The 19,720-nt window shown below is 40.1% G+C and overlaps 2 protein-coding genes across 2 annotated transcripts; both read right to left on the reverse strand.

Annotated features, from left to right (window-relative positions):
- Positions 1-2,593: 2,593 nt before the first annotated feature.
- Positions 2,594-14,894, reverse strand: LOC6040819 (MICOS complex subunit MIC27). Its single transcript, XM_001850107.2, has 3 exons — positions 14,754-14,894; positions 14,351-14,688; positions 2,594-3,025 (listed from the first exon to the last, which is right to left on the reverse strand). The coding sequence occupies exons 2-3, from the start codon at positions 14,682-14,684 to the stop codon at positions 2,658-2,660; spliced, it is 702 nt and encodes a 233-aa protein (XP_001850159.1). The 5' UTR covers positions 14,685-14,688; positions 14,754-14,894; the 3' UTR covers positions 2,594-2,657.
- Positions 14,895-16,578: 1,684 nt separating this feature from the next.
- Positions 16,579-17,113, reverse strand: LOC6040818. Its single transcript, XM_038265848.1, has one exon. It carries the CDS (start codon positions 16,931-16,933, stop codon positions 16,763-16,765), a length of 171 nt encoding a protein of 56 aa, XP_038121776.1. The 5' UTR covers positions 16,934-17,113; the 3' UTR covers positions 16,579-16,762.
- Positions 17,114-19,720: the final 2,607 nt, after the last annotated feature.

The raw sequence follows: 19,720 nt of genomic DNA on the forward strand, positions 1-19,720 counted from the left end.
GCCAATCCAATCCGTCTTGCTTGCGTCTTTAAGGCGGTGTAAACCCTTTTCACCGTCTCTAGGTCTCTTGCTATAATGTCAATGTCGTCCGCATAAGCAAGAAGTTGGACTGTCCTGTTGCAAATCGTGCCTCGTGTCTATACCCGCTCTTCGCACAACTCCCTCAAGTCCGATGTTAAACAGCGCATTGGATAAGCCGTCACCTTGTCGTAACCCTTGGTGCGATTGGAAGGGGTCCGCTAGCTCCCTGCCACTCGCACGTGACACATCACACGATCCAAGGTAGCCTTGATCAGCCGAGTCAGTTTGTCCGGAAATCCGTTCTCGTGCATGATCTGCCATAGCTGTTCGCGGTCGACTGTATCGTACGCTGCCTTGAAATCGATGAAGATGTGATGTGTGGGCACGTTGTACTCACGACATTTCTCGAGGATCTGCCGGAGCGAGAAAATTTGGTCCGTGGTGGCCCGAGCGCCAGTAAACCCCGCTTGATAGGGGCCCACGAACCTCCGTGCGTACGGTGTCAGCAGACGGCAGAGAATCTGGGAGAGGATTTTATAGGCCGCGTTGATAAGCGTGATGGCGCGGTAGTTGCCGCAGTCCAGCTTATCGCCCTTTTTGTAGATGGGACACACGACACCATCCATCCATTCTTCTGGTAGTTTCTCCTCCTCCAGATCTTAGAAATCACCAAGTGGATCGCCCTCGCCAACTGCTCTCCTCCATATTTGAAGAGCTCACCGGGTAACCGATCTTTACCGGCGGCCCTGTTGTTCTTCAGCTGCCTGATCTCCTTCTTCACCGTCTCCAGATCAGGTGCCGGGAACTGTTGGTCAGCAGCGGGCGGTCCAAGTTGGGTTTCAAAGCCGTCTCCATGCGCTACATCGCCGTTGAGGTGCTCGTTGAAGAACTGCTGCCACCTGTTCAACACCTCGCCTTTGTCCATAAGAAGGTTTCCCTCGGCGTCCCGACAAGTGTTGGCTTGCGGCGCATAGCCTTTGCGGGACCGGTTAACCTTCTCGTAGAACTTTCGCGTCTCGTTCTGCCGGAACAGCTGCTCCATTTCGGCGCGATCGCGATCTTCCAGCTGGCGCTTCTTGAGCTTGAAGACCGTTCTCTGCTGTTTCAGCGCTTGTTTGTATCTGGCCACGTTCTCATCAGTTGCGGCTCTCAGCTTCACCGCGTAAGCTGCTTTCTTCTCGTCAAGTAGCCGCTGGCACTCCTCGTCGAACCAGCGCTGCTTTCCAACTCGGACCGTACTACCTAGCGCGGCTTCAGCGGCACTGCCGTTGGCCGAGCAAATTCTGCTCCATCCATCGTTGAGCGAGGCAGCGCCGAGTTCCTCCTCCGTTGGCAGGCTCGCTTCCAGCTGCTGCACGTAGTGCTGAGCCGCAGCCGTGTCCTGCAGCCGCTCGGTGTTGAACGGCGGTGGGAGCCGGCTCCGTCGTCGGTGGTACGTCGTCGACAGTTTTGAGTGCATGCTTGCACCCACCAGGTAGTGGTCCGAGTGGATGTCCGCACCGCGGTACGTGCGGATGTTCCGTATGTCCGAGAAGAATCGGCCGTCAATGAGGACGTGGTCGATTTGTGTTTTTGTTCGTTGGTTAGGCGATGTCCAGGTGACTTTGTGGATGTCTTTCCGGGGGAAGAAAGTGCTCCGTACCACCATACCGCGGGAGGCTGCGAAGTTGATGCACCGCTGGCCGTTGTCGTTGGTGACGGTGTGCAGGCTGTTCGGCCCGATCACCGGCTTGTACATTTATTTACTAATTTACTTTTACACCCCATAATCAAACATTTATGAATTACTTTCCAAGGGAGCGTCCATAATCAAAGCCACTAATATGGCAGACGTGTATCCAGTAGACACACATTTCCCCCAAATATGAGCCTGATTGGTTGAAACTACGACTTGTTAGAGCCATTTTATCATTGTTCCCCGTGTCTCATTGATGACTACTCTACCCTACTTAATTTTCCCGTAGCTTCAAAAATTAATATTATCTGATATTAAAGTGTCTGATAATCTGATGAATTGTAAATGAGCTATTAATTAAATTTAATTGAACAAAATCATCTTCATTTATTTTTCTCTGAGCATCTAAAAACTGGTTGCAAAAGTATAGAACATGTGTACTTTTGCTTAAATTCCGGGAATTCCCGCGAAATTTACAAATTTCCCGGGAAACGGGAAATATATTTTTTTGGGAAATCCTGGGAAATTTTTTCCCGGGACGGGACGCTCTAGAACGAAAGTTTGGCCGACCTGTAAACTGTTCCAAATATGAGGAGTGACTGTTCAGCGGTGTAAAATTCAGAATGTTGAATTGAAATTCAGTGTTGATTTAGCTGTCAACTTGGTTTGTTTTGAATATTTTCCAAATAGTCAGCTGAAAACTCAAGGCAACATTTGACAACTGCCGAAAAACTGTTCTGCGGCGACCATTCTTCTGCGGTCATCTCAACGCCCGTTAAGTCGTTAATTGATGTAAAATTATTTAAGAATATAGTGAACAATTAATAAAGTGTCAACTCACCAGGGTACAGAATATGTATGATAAAGGATAATTCACTTATTAAAATTCACGTGAAATAAACTGTGCAATTTACTTTATTTGAAGAATTTTAATCACTTGCAGTCCTAGCAACGGGCCACCTCACTTCTTCTCGGTGAAAACAGCATCGTACGCGGTCTTGGCTAGGCCCGAAACGCTATCCTTCAGCGCACCCAAACTAGTCGGAATCGTCGGCAGCTCCAGCTGTTTGTCGCCGGGCTTGACGCCGTACACAAAGTTGTATCCGATGGTGGCGTACTTCTTGGCCTCGACCAGTCCGTGCTGGGCGTACACTTCTGCTTCTTGGGGATAGCAGATGGACGCAACACCGCCGGCACCAACCGACATGTACAGCACACGGCGGATGAACCCACCGCGCAGGCCAAAGATGAGACCAGCCACGCCACCGATCGCGATGGCACCGACGCGGGGCATTGTGTTGTCCTCCTCGTTCAAGTAGTCACGAATAACTGCAAAGAGAGAAATGTGAGAAGGATTAAATTCACTGCGTTATGGACACCGTTTAGGATATCTTAGGTTTTATTAAGAGTGATGACAAAAGACTAGCTTATTGGTAAATAACTTTTACTTAGGAAACATGCAGGCAAAATATGCATGAATTGAAAGGACCGTAGTAATTGACGAAGAGAGAGGAAACAAGAATTTTAACTTGAAGTGAGGTAAATAACTTTGATAAGCACCAAACATCAAAACAATGCACAGTGTCTTGCGAACCTTCGTGGTGAACGGACACTAGAGCTGCGGTATTTTTTACTACCTAAGCTCAGAGTTATTTCAAAACAAAATTCACAGTCTTTTTAAAGACTACCTGAGTTATTTTCCAAAATTCTAAACAGTCTTTTCAAGACTAACCCCGCCTGAAATTTTGTTGTATTTTACAAACGAAGCCATCTTTTAAGAGAACTTTGCTTGCAAAATGCGTCAAAACAAAGGTAAACGCAAATCTTCTGAAGATTTGGTCGTTACGTCGGTGAAGCGTTTGAACGCTAAACCGGCTAACGGAAACAGAAAAAGAAAACAGCCTCTTCTGAGGTCTGATTCTGATTCTGAATGTGAGGTCAATCCTCCAATTCCATTGACAAACAGTTTCGGTGTTTTATCCGAAACTGATGACAAGGAACCTTCTCCTCGTACTGAGCCTTCTGCCGTCGAGAAACGAGTAAAGGCTCCGCCAATTGTAGTGACTTCCGTCTCCGATTTGGCCAGCTTTCGAACGCAACTGAAGAATTGCAAGGAAACTTGCAATTTGAAGGTTTCGTTCCAGCTTGGTCGAAGAGGAGAATGTCGCTTGTTGACGGAATCTTTACAAGATCACCAAACTTTTGTTGGTTATTTGAAAAACCACAAACACAATTTCTACACGTATGAGACCAAGAATGCTCGGCCATTCAAGGCGGTCTTGAAAGGTCTCTCCAACGACTTGTCGGTGGATGAGATCAAAAACGAACTTAAGGTGTTGCTTGGCTTTGCCCCATCCCAAGTAATACCAATGAAGAAAAAATCAAACGGGAATATTTCTCGCTTTGGTTTGACTTCACAATTTTATCTGATTCATTTCAACAGAAATGAAATCAACAATTTGAAACTTTTGGACAAAGTTCAGTTTTTGTTCCATGTACGGGTAAAGTGGGAGCATTTTAAGAAACATGGCGGTAATGGCCAGAATCTGACCCAGTGCCGGCGTTGCCAGGCATTCGGTCACGGTACTGATCATTGCGCCATGGTTCCAAAATGCATGGTTTGCGGGGATTCTTCTCACGACAAGGACAATTGTCCCGTGAAAGAAGTCACCCAATTTAAATGTGCAAATTGTGGTGGAAATCACAAATCAAATTTCTGGGATTGCCCCATCAGAAAAAGGTTTTGGATTCTCGTGCTAAGCATCAGCCGAAATCCAAACCGAAATTTTCTCAAAGTCAGGTTGTACCTGCATCTTTAAATCAAACGTTCGTGCTGTCTCACTCGAACAATGCTAGAAATACCCCTACCGTGGAAAAGTTAGGTAACAACAATGGCATTTCTTATGCTAACGTCGTTTCGGGTTCGGGTTCATCCACGAATTTTAAATCCTCTACCAATCTTTCTGAAATTGGGCAGGTACCTCAAATCTCATTTGAAAATTTTTCTGCTGGCAACGCTTTGGGATCTTCTGATCTCGGCGATGTTACGTTTGAAAAATGACTTTTTGCAAAACTCACTGTTTGGTTTGATTCAAACAATGAGTAATGCTACATCCATGATGGAAGCAATCCAGATTGGATTAAAATTTGCGAATGATGTTGTTCTTACCCTGAAGTTTAATCATGGATCTAAGTAATTCCATCAATATTATGAATTTTAATGCTCGCTCTTTAAAAGCGAAAGAAAATGAATTTTTCAACTTTTACGAGTTCATAACGTGCATGTTGCTGTTATAACCGAAACATTTTAAAAACTGGCACTTATTTGAAAAGTGATCCAGATTATAAAGTTATAACTAATAACCGAATGAATCGAAATGGCGGTGGAGTTGCAATAGTTATCCACCGTAGTATGACTTATAGCACGTTACGTGACTTTAAGTTAAAAGTTATTGAAAGTTTGGGCATTGAACTTGAAACTTCTTTTGGGAAAATTATGATTGCAGCTGCATATTTGCCATTCCAATGCACTGGGGAAAATAAAAATTATTTCAAAGGGGATTTGAATAAACTTACTCGGCATAGATCTCGATTTTTGATCATCGGTGATTTTAATGCCAAACACCAATCTTGGAATAATTCAAAAGTAAATTCCAATGGTAAAATTCTGTTCAGAGATTGCACTTCTGGTCTTTATTCGGTTTTATACCCGAATGGGCCAACTTGCTTTTCTTCTGTTAGAAATCCATCAACAATTGATTTGGTGTTGACAAATCAAAGTCAGTATTGTGGTCCTTTAGTGACTCATGCTGATTTTGATTCTGATCATCTTCCAGTAACTTTTTCACTTTCTCATGAAGCAGTTACCAGACCCAATAGTTCTGTGTTTAATTACCACAAAGCTAATTGGGACAGGTATCAGCATCATATTGAGAATAATTTAAATCATGATTTTGTTTTAGAAACCAAAGCTGATATTGATTCAGCCTTGGAATCTTTAACTAATGCAATTTTGGATGCTAGGAATATTGCTATTCCTAAAGTCCAAGTCAAATTTGATTCTCCCATTATTGATGACGATCTTCAGCTTCTGATTCGTCTGAAAAATGTTCGCCGAAGACAGTATCAACGTTCTCGTGATCCTGCACTGAAGCGAATTCAAAAGATTTGCAAAAGGTTATTGACCACAGATTCACTCTCCTGCGAAATGAAAAGTTCGCAAGAGATGTCGAACAAATTAAACCTTATTCCAAACCTTTTGGAAACTTTCAAAGGTTCTTAAGAAACCTCAAAACCCATCCCTTCTTTAAAAGATGGTGATAATATTCTATTAACTAATGGGGAAAAAGCTCAAAAACTTGCTCAGCAGTTTGAGAGTGCTCATAATTTCAACTTGAATGTTTTGAGTCCTATTGAAAATCAAATTTCAATAGAATTTCAGAATATTGTTGAACAAGAATTTTCATCAGATGAAGTTTTTAATACGGATCTGAATGAAATAAAATCTATTATCAAAAAATTTAAAAATATGAAAGCCCCTGGTGAGGATGGCATTTTTTACATTTTAATTAAAAAAATACCAGAAGCAACTTTAAGTTGCTTGGTCAAAATTTTCAACAAATGTTTTGATTTGGCATATTTTCCCAGTAGTTGGAAAAATGCCAAAGTAATTCCGATTTTGAAACCGGATAAAAATCCTGCTGAAGCCTCAAGCTATCGGCCCATTAGTTTGCTTTCATCTATTAGTAAATTATTCGAAAGAATAATTCTTAATAGAATGATGACGCACATTAATGAAAATTCAATTTTCGCTGATGAGCAGTTTGGATTTCGCCTTGGGCATTCAACTACTCATCAGTTGTTGAGAGTTTCAAATTTAATTCGAAGCAACAAATCTGAGGGCTATTCTACTGGCGCTGCTCTTCTAGACATAGAAAAAGCATTTGACAGTGTTTGGCATAAAGGTTTGATTGCGAAATTGAAAAGGTTTAATTTTCCGATTTATATCGTGAAAATTATTCAAAATTATTTGACGGATCGTACTCTGCAGGTATGTTATCAGAATAGCAAATCTGATCAACTACCTGTACGTGCTGGCGTCCCTCAAGGAAGCATTTTGGGTCCAATTTTATACAATATTTTTACTTCTGACTTGCCTGATTTGCCCCAGGATGTCAGAAATCACTTTTGCTGATGACACAAGCATCTCCGCCAAAGGCAGAAGCCTTCGTGTCATCACAAGAAGATTACAAAAGCTTGGATATTTTCAATTCTTATTTGAAAGAATGGAAAATTACTCCAAATGCTGCAAAAACTCAACTTATTATTTTCCCTCACAAACCAAGGGCTGATTTTCTTAAACCAAAAGTCATCACATTATAAAGATGAATGAGGTAAATTTAAAGTGGGAGGATCAAGTGAAATATCTTGGACTTGGTTTTGACAAAACCTTACTTACAAGGATCACATTGAAAGTATCCAGGTTAAATGTAACAAATATATTAAATGTTTGTATCCACTTATAAACAGGAATTCTAGACTTTGTCTCAAGAATAAACTGTTAATTTATAAACAAATTTTCAGACCTGCCATGCTTTATGCTGTGCCGATCTGGACAAGCTGTTGCTTAACCAGGAAGAAAAAACTTCAGAGGATTCAGAACAAAATTCTGAAAATGATTCTGAAACTTCCTCCCTGGTTCAGCACCAGTGAACTTCATCAATTAGCCGAAGTTGACACTTTGGATGTTATGTCCAATAAGATAATTGATGCATTTCGACAAAAATCATTGCAGTCTTCAGCTGCATTGATCCGCTCTTTATATAGTTTATAAGTTAGTTTTAAGGTATCCCTTTTCCCTTTTGTACATGTAGGACCTCCTACATTTGAAATCACTGAATAGCGAAAGCTACAATATTTCATGAATAAATGAAAGTTGCTAGTATTTAAAATTGAGGTGAAAAGTCATCGTTTGTGATTGGACACTCAATAATATTTTAACTGAATGAATGTACATGGAAAAGAAATTTGAATAAATATAAATTAAAAAAAAAAAAAAAAAAATCAAAACAATGCACAGTGGGAAAAAAGGGCCCAAAAAAATTACCGAAACTTGTTTTCTCGCAAACCATCGATTGCATTATATCAAAAGCTTCGTTTTTGCACCAGGAACAATAATCCGTTGAAAAATCACACTGCACGGGCCGGTGGCCGGAGTGCAAAGCATTTTACATTGCGTGTACGTACACGAAAATAAAGTGAGGTTAAATTTTGTCAGCCAGCAAAACCAAATGGTGCGCTTGTGTGCGTACACAAAACGTCATAAAACCCATAAAACTCTATAGACCACCGGAAGATCCGGATTTTAGGAATTTATATTTCATTTATCCAATTGTGAACTAATTCGCTTTCTTCAACCATGAATAGTCTCGCAAAACAATCATAGATTTGTCAAAATGTCTTATGAAACAATTAATTAATCATTTAGCATTAGAATATTTTTTGGCATTATGATTCTATGTAATTTATCATGGACTCTAAAATTGCCGATAAAATTATAGAAATGGTATTTTTAATATACAGTCGACTCTCTGGCTGTCGATCTTCTCGATATCAATATTGCTCCATCTATCGATGAATTCTTCAGTCCCTTCAAACTGCATACACCATATTCTTGATTTACACAACGAAATGGGGGTGTTTAAATCAAGAATCGTTTAAAAAAAGAATGTCCATGACTTAAATTGAGAATATGACTTAAATTAAGAATATTTGGGATTTCGTAACTTTTCGGAGAATTTCCAAAATGTATCAATAATATTTTGTTAAGAAATGTTATTAAAACATTTTATCATGGTTTTGGAACACCTGGGATGATCTAGTCCATCCGAAACTTCCGGAAATCTTGTGCAACAGGCTTAACAAAGAAACAAGTAGAAACTTCAAGATTTTGACAACGGATCCTACCCAGTCTGCTTCAGTGAGTGTGGTTGGCTACAGATCATCATTGTAACAACTTATTGGGATGATCTGGGTCATCTAAGAACTCCTGGAGTTAAGATCTGTGGGTCTACCGCCGTAACGAGCAAGAGGTTGACGGTTTTTGACCCCGGAACATATCCGCATAGCTTCAGTGAGTATTGTAGACTAGTTTGCTGATGTGTTGGGATCTTCTGGGACATCCGAGGACTCCCTGGAGTTAAGATCTGTGGGTCTACCGCCGTATCAAGCAAGAGGTCGACGATTTTTGACCCCGGAACATATCCGCATAGCTTCAGTGAGTATGGTAGACTACTTTGCTGGGGTGTTGGGATGTGTTTGGATGTCCTGGGTCATCCAAAGACTTCCTATAGTTAAGATCTGTGAATCTACCGCCGTAACAAGCAAGAAGCCGACGGTTTTGACCCCGGAATATATCCGCATAGCTTCAGTGAGTATGGTAGACTAGTTTGCTGATGTGTTGGGATGTTTTGGGACATCCGAGGACTCCCTGGAGTTAAGATCTGTGGGTCTACCGCCGTAACAAGCTAGAGGTCGACGGTTTTTGACCCCGGAACATATCCGCATAGCTTCAGTGAGTATGGTAGACTAGTTTGCTGATGTGTTGGGATGTTCTGGGACATCCAAGGATTCCCTGGAGTTAAGATTTGTGGGTCTACCGCCGTAACAAGCAAGGGGTCGACGATTTTTGACCCCGGAACATATCCGCATAGCTTCAGTGAGTATGGTAGACTAGTTTGCTGGGGTGTTGGGATGTGTTTGGATGTCCTGGGTCATCCAAAGACTTCACAGAGTTAAGATCTGTGAATCTACCGCCGCAACAAGCAAGAAGGCGACGGTTTTTGACCCCGGAATATATCCGCATAGCTTCAGTGAGTATTGTAGACTACTTTGCTGATGTGTTGGGATGTTCTGGGACATCCAAGGACTCCCTGGAGTTAAGATCTGTGGGTCTACCGCAGTAACAAGCAAGAGGTCGACGGTTTTTGACCCCGGAACATATCCGCATAGCTTCAGTGAGTATTGTAGACTAGTTTGCTGATGTGTTGAGATGTTATGGGACATCCAAGGACTCCCTGGAGTTAAGATCTGTTGATTTACCACCGTAACAAGTAAGAGGTCGTCGGTTTTTGACCCCGGAACACATCAGCACAGCTTCAGTGGGTACGGTAGACTAGTTTGCTGTTGTGTTAAGATGTTCTGGGACATCCAAGGACATCCTGGAGTTAAGATCTGTGGGTCAACGAACGTAAAACGCAAGAGGTCGACGTTTTTGACCATGGGAAATATTCGCAGAGCTTCAGTGAGTATGAGAGACTTCTTTGCTGTTATGTGAACATCCCGTTCCAGAAAGTTCTTGTTAAAGCCATAGACCCTCGTGTTATAACTCAATGGAGTCCTTGGAAGACCCAAGACAGTCCAATACATTAGCAAAGTAGTCAACCATACTCACTAAAGTTATGTGGGTTTGTCCCAAGGTCAAAACCATCGACTTTAGCTTGTTACGGCGGTAGACCCACAGATCTTAACTCCAGGAGTCCTTGGATGTCCCAGAACATCCCAACACATCATCAAACTAGTCTACAATACTCACTGAAGCTATGCGGATATGTTCCGGGGTCAAAACCCGTCGACTTCTTGCTTGTTACGGCGGTAGATTCACAGATCTTAACTCCAGGGAGTCCTTGGATGTCCCAGAACATCCCAACACATCATCAAACTAGTCTACAATACTCACTGAAGCTATGCGGATATATTCCGGGGTCAAAAACCGTCGATTTCTTGCTTGTTACGGCGATAGATTCACAGATCTTAACTCTAGGAAGTCTTTGGATGACCCAGGACATCCCTACACATCCCAACACCCCAGCAAAGAAGTCTACCATACTCACTGTCAAACTAGTCTACAATACTCACTGAAGCTATGCGGATATGTTCGGGGTCAAAACCCGTCGACTTCTTGCTTGTTACGGCGGTAGACCCACAGATCTTAACTCCAGGGAGTCCTTGGATGTCCCAGAACATCCCAACACATCATCAAACTAGTCTACAATACTCACTGAAGCTATGCGGATATGTTCCGGGGTCAAAAACCGTCGATTTCTTGCTTGTTACGGCGATAGATTCACAGATCTTAACTCCAGGGAGTCCTTGGATGTCCCATAACATCCCAACACATCATCAAACTTGTCTACAATACTCACTGAAGCTATGCGGATATGTTCCGGGGTCAAAAACCGTCGACTTCTTGCTTGTTACGGCGGTAGATTCCCAGATCTTAACTCCAGGGAGTCCTTGGATGTCCCAGAACATCCCAACACATCATCAAACTATTCTACAATACTCACTGAAGCTATGCGGATATATTCCGGGGTCAAAAACCGTCGACTTCTTGCTTGTTACGGCGGTAGACCCACAGATCTTAACTCCAGGGAGTCCTCGGATGTCCCAGAACATCCCAACACATCAGCAAACTAGTCTACCATACTCACTGAAGCTATGCGGATATGTTCCGGGGTCAATAACCGTCGACCTTTTGCTTGTTACGGCGGTAGACCCACAGATCTTAACTCCAGGGAGTTCTTGGATGACCCAGATCATCCCAATAAGTTGTTACAATAATGATCTGTAGCCTACCACACTCACTGAAGCAGTTTGGGTAGGATCCGTTGTCAAAATCTTGAAGTTTCTACTTGTTTCTTTGGTAAGCCTGTTGCACAACATTTGCGGAAGTTTCGGATGGACTAGAACATCCCAGGTGTTCCAAAACCATGATAAAATGTTTTAATAACATTTCTTAACAAAATACAATTGATACATTTTGAAAATTCTCCAAAAAGATGCGAAATCCCAAATATTCTTAATTTAAGTCATATTCTCAATTTAAGTCATGGACATTCTATTTTTAAGTCATGACTTAAAAAAAGTTGCGTAAATCGAGAATCGTTTAAAAAAAGGTGACTTAAAAAAAGAATATGGTGTACTTCGATTGGCTTTATTCCTCGATATTTTCTCTTGCTTGAAGGATCTCTTCCTCGACGGTTTCTTGGATTCTTTTTGCTGAAAAAAAATCTCTTCCGCTTGTCAATAATTTCACTTTCTCATGGCTTGCATAGACATTTTCTTTGCGAAACGAAGCTTTCAAGGGTGTTTGACATTAGTTTGTTTTTGTTTGCTGGACGTTGCCATGATTCTCTCCCATAGCTGGGTACCAAGAAAAACATATATTTAATCGAGTCTTCATTTTGCATCGTTCTGTAAACTGATGATTCTCTTCCTCGACGGTCCCTTGGATATTGACAACCAGAGAGTCGACTGTACATTCATACGACCATTTCAAAAAAAGCCCATGAGTTTGCATCATCAGCTGGCTTTGTTTACATTTTAAACCACGTGGCGCGAAGATTTTGACATAAGCGATCTATGTTGCGCAGGTTTTCGCCAAGAAGAAGTAAAAGAAAACCTGCTTCACTTTTTGTAACCCCGTGTCTTGTCCGTTCGTCCGTGGTTTTACCCACATGAACGGTTCCCAGGTTCTCCGGTGGCCACATCTGGAACCGGGTTTGGCTAACATCAGAAACAACTCTTGGTTTTTAGTGTTTATTTAATATTGCTAATGAATAATTGCTTATAGAGTAATTAATATAGAGATTTTCTTATATTTTTCTTTTCATTCTGGAAAACAATTCAAAAAAGTCAAGATGAACAATTTTTTACTTTAAAATTACGTTTGCTTGAGCAAGTCCTTAGAATTATTTCGCGTTTGGCTTGAAAATGAAAAAAATATCCTGTGTTGATAAGATTTTGGATCCAAGACTTTCAAAAGTTATGGAGGAAAATTCCGTCATCTACTCGTTTTTAAGAACTTAATAGATCGTGGCTAGAAGCCGAAACTGAGGTATAGTTTTTCGTTTTGTTTACTACACAACTTTATAAAAAATAAGATTCTACAGCTTGTTCAAGATCCAGACGTGCCTCCGCGGATACGACGTTGCTTTCAAGATCTTGAAGAGAAAACCCAAAATGGCCGTGCCAGGGAACTAAGCCACGAAGTAGACTGCATAGAAGAACTCCTCATGGCTGCTGCAAAGCTAGCAATACATGGCAACTCTCCGCACATGGCGAAGATCCTAAAAGGGCTAATAGCAGGTGGTGAAGGCTTTGCCTAATCTATTTTGAAACCCCTCGAAAAGTGACGTCCGTTGAAGGTTCTCTCATGTTGAAAAATGAACTTTGCTTGAGCAAACAAGTGTACGGCAAAATTTCTGGTTTTTATTTCAACTTTTAAAATCAACTGATTTTCATTTTGTTAATCAGCTTTCATGAAGAAAGAACTGGATGGATCTTCTTTGCCGCCCGGAGTTCGATGCCCCAAATTGAGATAAAGGTTATTTATCGATCGAAGTGCCATTGAGAGGAATGGCCCTAAATACTGTTCAGCGTACACTCGACGTCTATCCGGCAGTTGCTCTCCAATTGAATGAATCTAGCAGTGACGGTTCTGTAAAGCTCTTGATTAGAGTAACTGCTGCTGCAGATGCGGCAACTGGCTTCAGCCAATACAACCAAGAAGGTCTTTTACATGAGGACAACAATGGATTCGGTTCTAATTTTTGAAACAAGGTGCCTGCTGTCTATGACAAATCGTCTTTTAGTATCACATAACAACCTTGTAATTGCAAACTTGGTCCTTGATCAGTAACTGTTCACACCAGAAGTTTTAAAAGAGTAGAAGACGGCGGCATCGTGCCTGAAATTGGGACAATCAATGAAGTAGTTGAAGAACTTTGTAAACAAGAGACATAAGGACGGACCGTGGATTGTAAACGAAGTCGCTTGTACAGCTGGTCACAGTCTGTAAAAGCTGCAGTAATTCGATCTGTTATGGTCAGCCAAAAGCTGTTATAACGTCTAAGTCGTGACGTCTTCGGAATTATACTACAATTAATGAGAGAAAAGAGACCCAGTGTTTTACGTTCCATTGGGATATCTGTGGACAACGTAAGCACGATCACTACGGACAACGGATCAAACATGTTAGCCACAAGCAATTCGATTAAGATCGACCTGAGGGAGTTTTTTGTAAAACCGGTAAGTATTAAGATTATTACACATGTTTCATCAAATATAGTAGAAACTTATATAGTCAAATTTAATTTGAAAGGAAAGCTCAAGTTGTAACGAGAGTGAAGAGGATGAGGACCAAAAACTCCGTAGGACCAGCTGCGATGAAGAATTGAAAACCGAGCTCACGAAAAGCGATCAAGATTTGTGGGATGTTGACTCTGTGGTACTATAATTGCACCGGCTATCCACCACCGGTACTGTCACCATTATTTTATCAAAACTTCGCTCAAGATTATCCGAAGAAATGTAGTACAATATATTAATTGCAATATTGATCTTTGTAACTGATGTTTTATGTTGTAATTTGTTACTTCGTTCATTTGAAATGTTCTATTTTTTTTTGTTTTCGACAAACGAAATGAAGTGTTAATGCTCCAAGGATAACCCTCATGACGAAGAACTTTAGATACTTGAATAGTACGTTCCAAGAAGGGAAAGGGTGTTTTATTTCGCTTGGAGAAATTTCAGTTTTTGTTTTGTTGATGAACCATGTGAAACCTTGTTTTCAGCCCTACAGTAAATACTCACATTTAGTTTGCTTCTTGCCATCCTCGTACCAGTCCACAACCTGCTTCTTCTGGTCGGTGACGAGCTTGGTCGCCTCGCACATCTGAACCCGCACCATCCGGATGCCCTCCTCGATGGCCTGTTCCGGCTTCGAGATCGAAGACTTCTTGTGGCCCTCGCACTCGCAGTTAATTTTTTGGTTGATGGGCCGGTACAGGGGCAGCTCCGATGGTTTGCAAATGATCGGTTTCGTTTTCGGGTCGGCCTCCGAAGTGCCGCTGTCAGCTGCCTTCGCCGCCACGACGGCTGCTCCGAGCACGAACGGGGTCGTGCGTCCGCAGACACCTCGGATCATGGCGCTGCAGAGAAGGAAGGGATTCCCGGTTACACCCCGGTGCGACACAATAGGGCACAAACAACTTACAAATTCCTTAAAATTATGTAATTTGGAACGCAACGAACCGCCGCGCTACGAAAAATTTACACAGAAAAGTGTTTGTTTTGACAGCGCACATATGATCTTGACATTGAGGCTGTCATGTGATTGCGCGCCTGCTGCGTCATCTTGTGGCAATAGTGGGAAGTGTAGTTTAGCACGCAGTGTGTGTCTTGGATACTGGCACTGGGCAAATTCTTATGAGAATGTGTGGATTATGTTTTTGTACGATTGAATTCACAACAAAATGCTACATTTTACCTGTTTTAATACGTTCTTAACCACAAACATGAAAAAAATAACTACTTTGTTAATCTAAAATTTGATTACCGGAAATTTGGAACACTTCGAAACATTTCATAAATTGTACAATCTGATTTTGCATTTTATAGTCCATGTTTAATAACTTAATCCGAAAAAAAGATGTTTCAATTACTCTGTTGTTTAATTTACCTTCCATAAGTTTAATGAAATCCTGACTGTAGCAAACGCTAACGCTCCAGTTGCGCATGCCTTTCAAAGAAATCAATAATTTTCACAGCTCTTCCGTCCAGCACTTTCATTTTGATAAGAACATCACTCGTGATGGGATCATTCTGCTGATAGCTCCCATTTTTTATCAGTGTGTAATTGCTAGTGAAAATGTGATTGGTCCAGGTTTCCTGAGGAAAGTATCCAGTTTTTAGAGAGTTTATTCGTTTTGTGAAGTTGATTAAATTACATTTTCTAACCTTTTCAGAATGAAATAACCACTTCTCTTAAATTATTTTTTTTTTTGTTAAAAATGGTATTCTTCCGTATTGCGTGAGGGCGTGTGAGATGATGTGTGACTGAGCATTATGATATCGATTTTTCACCGAATGACCTTGTGATTTCAACGGAGCACTAACAGATTTTTCTTATCCCCACCCAAATCTTTGAAAAATAACAGCAAAGTTCCTTTGCCTGCTGGCTGCCACTGCAGAAGCGCATCCATATGGATGAAACCGGCTGGACAATCCTGCGAATTCTTTCCCAGCGAAACAATGACGAAATTGCGAAGGAATTCGTGAAACTCAAGTCGGAAGCACGGCAGGAGATTGCGGCTCAGGGCTAAAAAGTTAAACAGCATTGCGTGTTGCGTGGACCGAATCGTTGAAAATTAACTGTATTATTAATAAAACCAAAAACAAATCATTATTATAATGCTATTATTACAGTATTGTCACTATTAAAGATTATAGTTTTTTCTTACTGTACGTTTATTTTTTGTAAATAATCATCGATATCTATTAAAATTTGTTAAAATAACAGGAAACTTTTTATTCAAGCAACCATTCGAAAACTTCCCTACAAATTCACATCAAAAGAAAAAGACCATTACAATGTTGTACCAACAAGAAAGTAATGCTTCAGAAATTTTCAACCTATCGAGAAATTAAAAGTGAGAGTGTGTGCGTACAACATGGAGTTAAACTTTTCGAAGTGCCATGGGAACCTTCACAGAAACTACACAGAAAGTTTAACTCCATGTTGCACACACTCTCACTTTTAATTTCTCGATAGCATTGCTTCAAAGGAAAACATTTTTTTTCAAAATATTTATTTATTGTTGTAGCAAAATATGTCGAATGTTTCTTATACGAATAATTTGAAGTACTTTTTTACTTTTCCTACACACCTCCACAATAAATTTTAGGTGATTTACTCAAATTAACTAAATTTAGTTGACTCAAAGCATAAATCATGCTTATAAAAAACTATTTATGCTGGGAATAAAGAAATATTTTATTAGACAAATAACAAAATTGCACAAAAATATAAATTTCTCGTATCATTATAATGGATGTGAGATGATCAGGTCCAATTCGATCGGCGTATGTTTTCCCACGAAACATAAATTCAGTATGAGGCACTTCTAGTAGCTCCTTGAAGTTGTTCTTCCTGCCGACACTTTGGGAATATCTCGACGTAAACAAGGACGACACAAGCTTTGGTCTTCTGCTTGTCAAATTATTCTAAGATTTATACTTCTTGGCCAGTTCCACCAAGCACGCTACCAGTGCCGATGCAATTCCTTTTCCTTCGAATCCAACCTGCATCGCTAGAAACATAATTTCAAACAGACTGTCGATTCCGAACTTCTGGAACAGATCAACCTTGCCGTCCATGGTTATGTTGTACTGCATTGTACTTCTGGAACCTTCGGAGAAGCAGTGATTGTGTTTTTTTTGTATCCAAACGCCTTTAGACTACACATTTTGGTTATTGATATTTGCCTAAGTAATACAAAAATTTTGTATTATCTTGCCATTTTTATAAGTCCAGAAGATCTCTTCAGCGCCAGAAAAATGATATCAATGTCTTAGGCAGCAGCAAAATAAACGCACTTGATGATTAAAATTATTCTTATTTATATTCTACAATTCATCGAATACATCTGTCATTGATTTTTTTTTATATTCAAAGTTTCAATCAAACAATTAATTAATTACTTTTAAATCAAAGCACTTGTTTTGAATCTTTACGACGCTGTCGTGCTTAATTGTCGCACGTCGCATTTTGACGTCGCGAGAAAATGCGTTTTAATGTTTGACTCCGATGAAACAAAAACGAGAGCACGCAATGTAAACAATAGCAAACAAGTTTTGTTTGGCTGACCATTTTGTGCATTGTCCCGATGTTTGTTTAAATTTGGTTGCTGGAGTCTAGAGTAATGATTAAAAATGTTAACGGTAGTCGAGCTCGTACTTGTGTCAAACGCGTTCTGACCTGATATCCTTTTGGCCAATTTTCGCACTTACATCAATTTTCAGGCTGGGTCAAGATAGCACAACAAGATTGAAACTTCTTTCATAAAAAAAGAGACAGAAATGCACGGTGTTTTTAGGTTTTTATTGAATATTTCAGCATTGAAATCGAATTTTGGGGATCTGTGAAAGTCAAAAAATGAGGCATTGCACAGTTAGCGTAATTGAACTCAAAATCGGACTTAATTGAACGTGGCTGGATTCTACGGAAGAAACAGTTCAAAATTGAGGCCATTTTGCGAACCACTATTCAGCACCCAGATTAATAATTAAAAAAAATCAATTCCATTAAACACATTTAATTTGAATTGTTTTTTTGATACAAAACTAGTAATCTTTTCCAAATTGGTCAAAATCTTGCAAAGGATTAGAGGATTTTTATTTAACATTTACATCCAATTACAGTCGACTCTCTGGCTGTCGATCTTCTCGATATCAATATTGCTCCATCTATCGATGAATTCTTCAGTCCCTTCAATCAGCATACTTCAATTGTCTTCATTCCTCGATATTTTCTCTTGCTTGAAGGATCTCTTCCTCGACGGTCCCTTGGATTCTGTTAGCTTTAAAAATCTCTTCCGGTTGTCAATATTGTCACTATCTCATGGCTTGCATAGCCATTTTTCTTTGCGAAACGAAGCTTTGAAGGGTGTTTGACATTAGTTTGTTTTTATTTGCTGGACGTTGCCATGATTATCTCCCATAGCTGGGTACCAAGAAAAACATATTTTCAATCGAGTCTTCATTTTGCATCGTTCTGTAAACTGATGATTCTCTTCCTCGACGGTCCCTTGGATATTGACAACCAGAGAGTCGACTGTAGTCATTTTGCGGAAAAATTTCAAACCTATCAAAGTAACCCCGGCTTCAAAGTCACCCTGTTTTACGGCATCGTTTAAAATAAAATAAACAAGACATAGATGAGATTGTGATTTAACCCTCTACAGTCCATTTTTTGTCAATGCATTATTTATCTGGTGGTCAGGAGGACATTTTGAGCAACTCATGTTCTACATAAAACTTTACTACTCTACTCTTGTTTCATGTTTTTTTTTGTATTTTTAATTTTATGATAGAAGTTATTTTTTGGTAGTTAAAAACGTATTAAACATCTTCTAATCAATATCATTCGAATTTTTCGTGTTTTATTTAAATTCCATCCATTTTTTCAATTAATGACTATTTTAAATTTGTTTTTAATTTAAGATGAAAAACGAAACTATTGGCACACTATTGAAACATGTAAAATTATCAAGCCCGAGATTTTCTATAAATATGAAATTACTCCTGTTCAATTCGTTTTGAAAATTGTTTTCATTTTCATCACATTTTGTCGCCATCGTGCTAACGTGTCATACGTGCATTTTGGGCCAAATTGAGTTAAGAACGCCATATTGTGCAGCTCACAATGCCTCACCTTTAGACCGACACAGATCCCCAAAATTCGATTTCAATCCTGAGATATTCAACAAAAACCGAAAAAACTCCGTGCATTTTTGTCACTTTCATATAAAAGTAGTTTCAATCTTGTCGTGCTATCTTGTCACTCCCTGAAAATTGATGTAAGTGCGACAAAAGGCCAAAGGGATTTCAGGCCAGGAAAGTCAGGATGCGTTTGTCGCGCGTACAAGCTAGACTACCGTAAGCATTTGTAATTATAACTCGGGACTCCAGTAACCAACTTTAACCAAACTTTGAGACAATGCACAGAATGGTCAACCAAACAAAACGTGTTTGTTATTGTTTACATTGCGTGCTCTCGTTTTTGTATATACAAGGTCAAACATTAAAACGCGTTTTTCTCGGAACGTCGAAATGGCGGGTGCGACAAGATAGCACGACGACGTCGATTTGATAGGTTGCTTTAATACATACATAGGTGCAATTCTGGAGTTTTTTTTTTTTGAAAAGGTCGAATAAACCTAATTTGGCTTTTTGCTTTTTGGATGTTTTTGTATACCCTTGACTCAAGGTGGTTTCAAAAACACCCAAAAAGAAAAAACTGGAAAATTTGGTTTATTGGACCTTTTCGAAAAAAAAATCCTTGGACATGGACTTCTTTTCAGCAGCTGATTTGTTCGGAGAGAGTAAAATACTTTGTAAAATAAAATGGGTTAATAAGGTGTAATATCAAAATCGATTTTCCAGCATAGCAATTTTTCAGTT

Source organism: Culex quinquefasciatus, chromosome 3 (genome assembly GCF_015732765.1).
Source record: "Culex quinquefasciatus strain JHB chromosome 3, VPISU_Cqui_1.0_pri_paternal, whole genome shotgun sequence".
NCBI classification, from domain to species: Eukaryota; Metazoa; Arthropoda; class Insecta; order Diptera; family Culicidae; genus Culex; species Culex quinquefasciatus.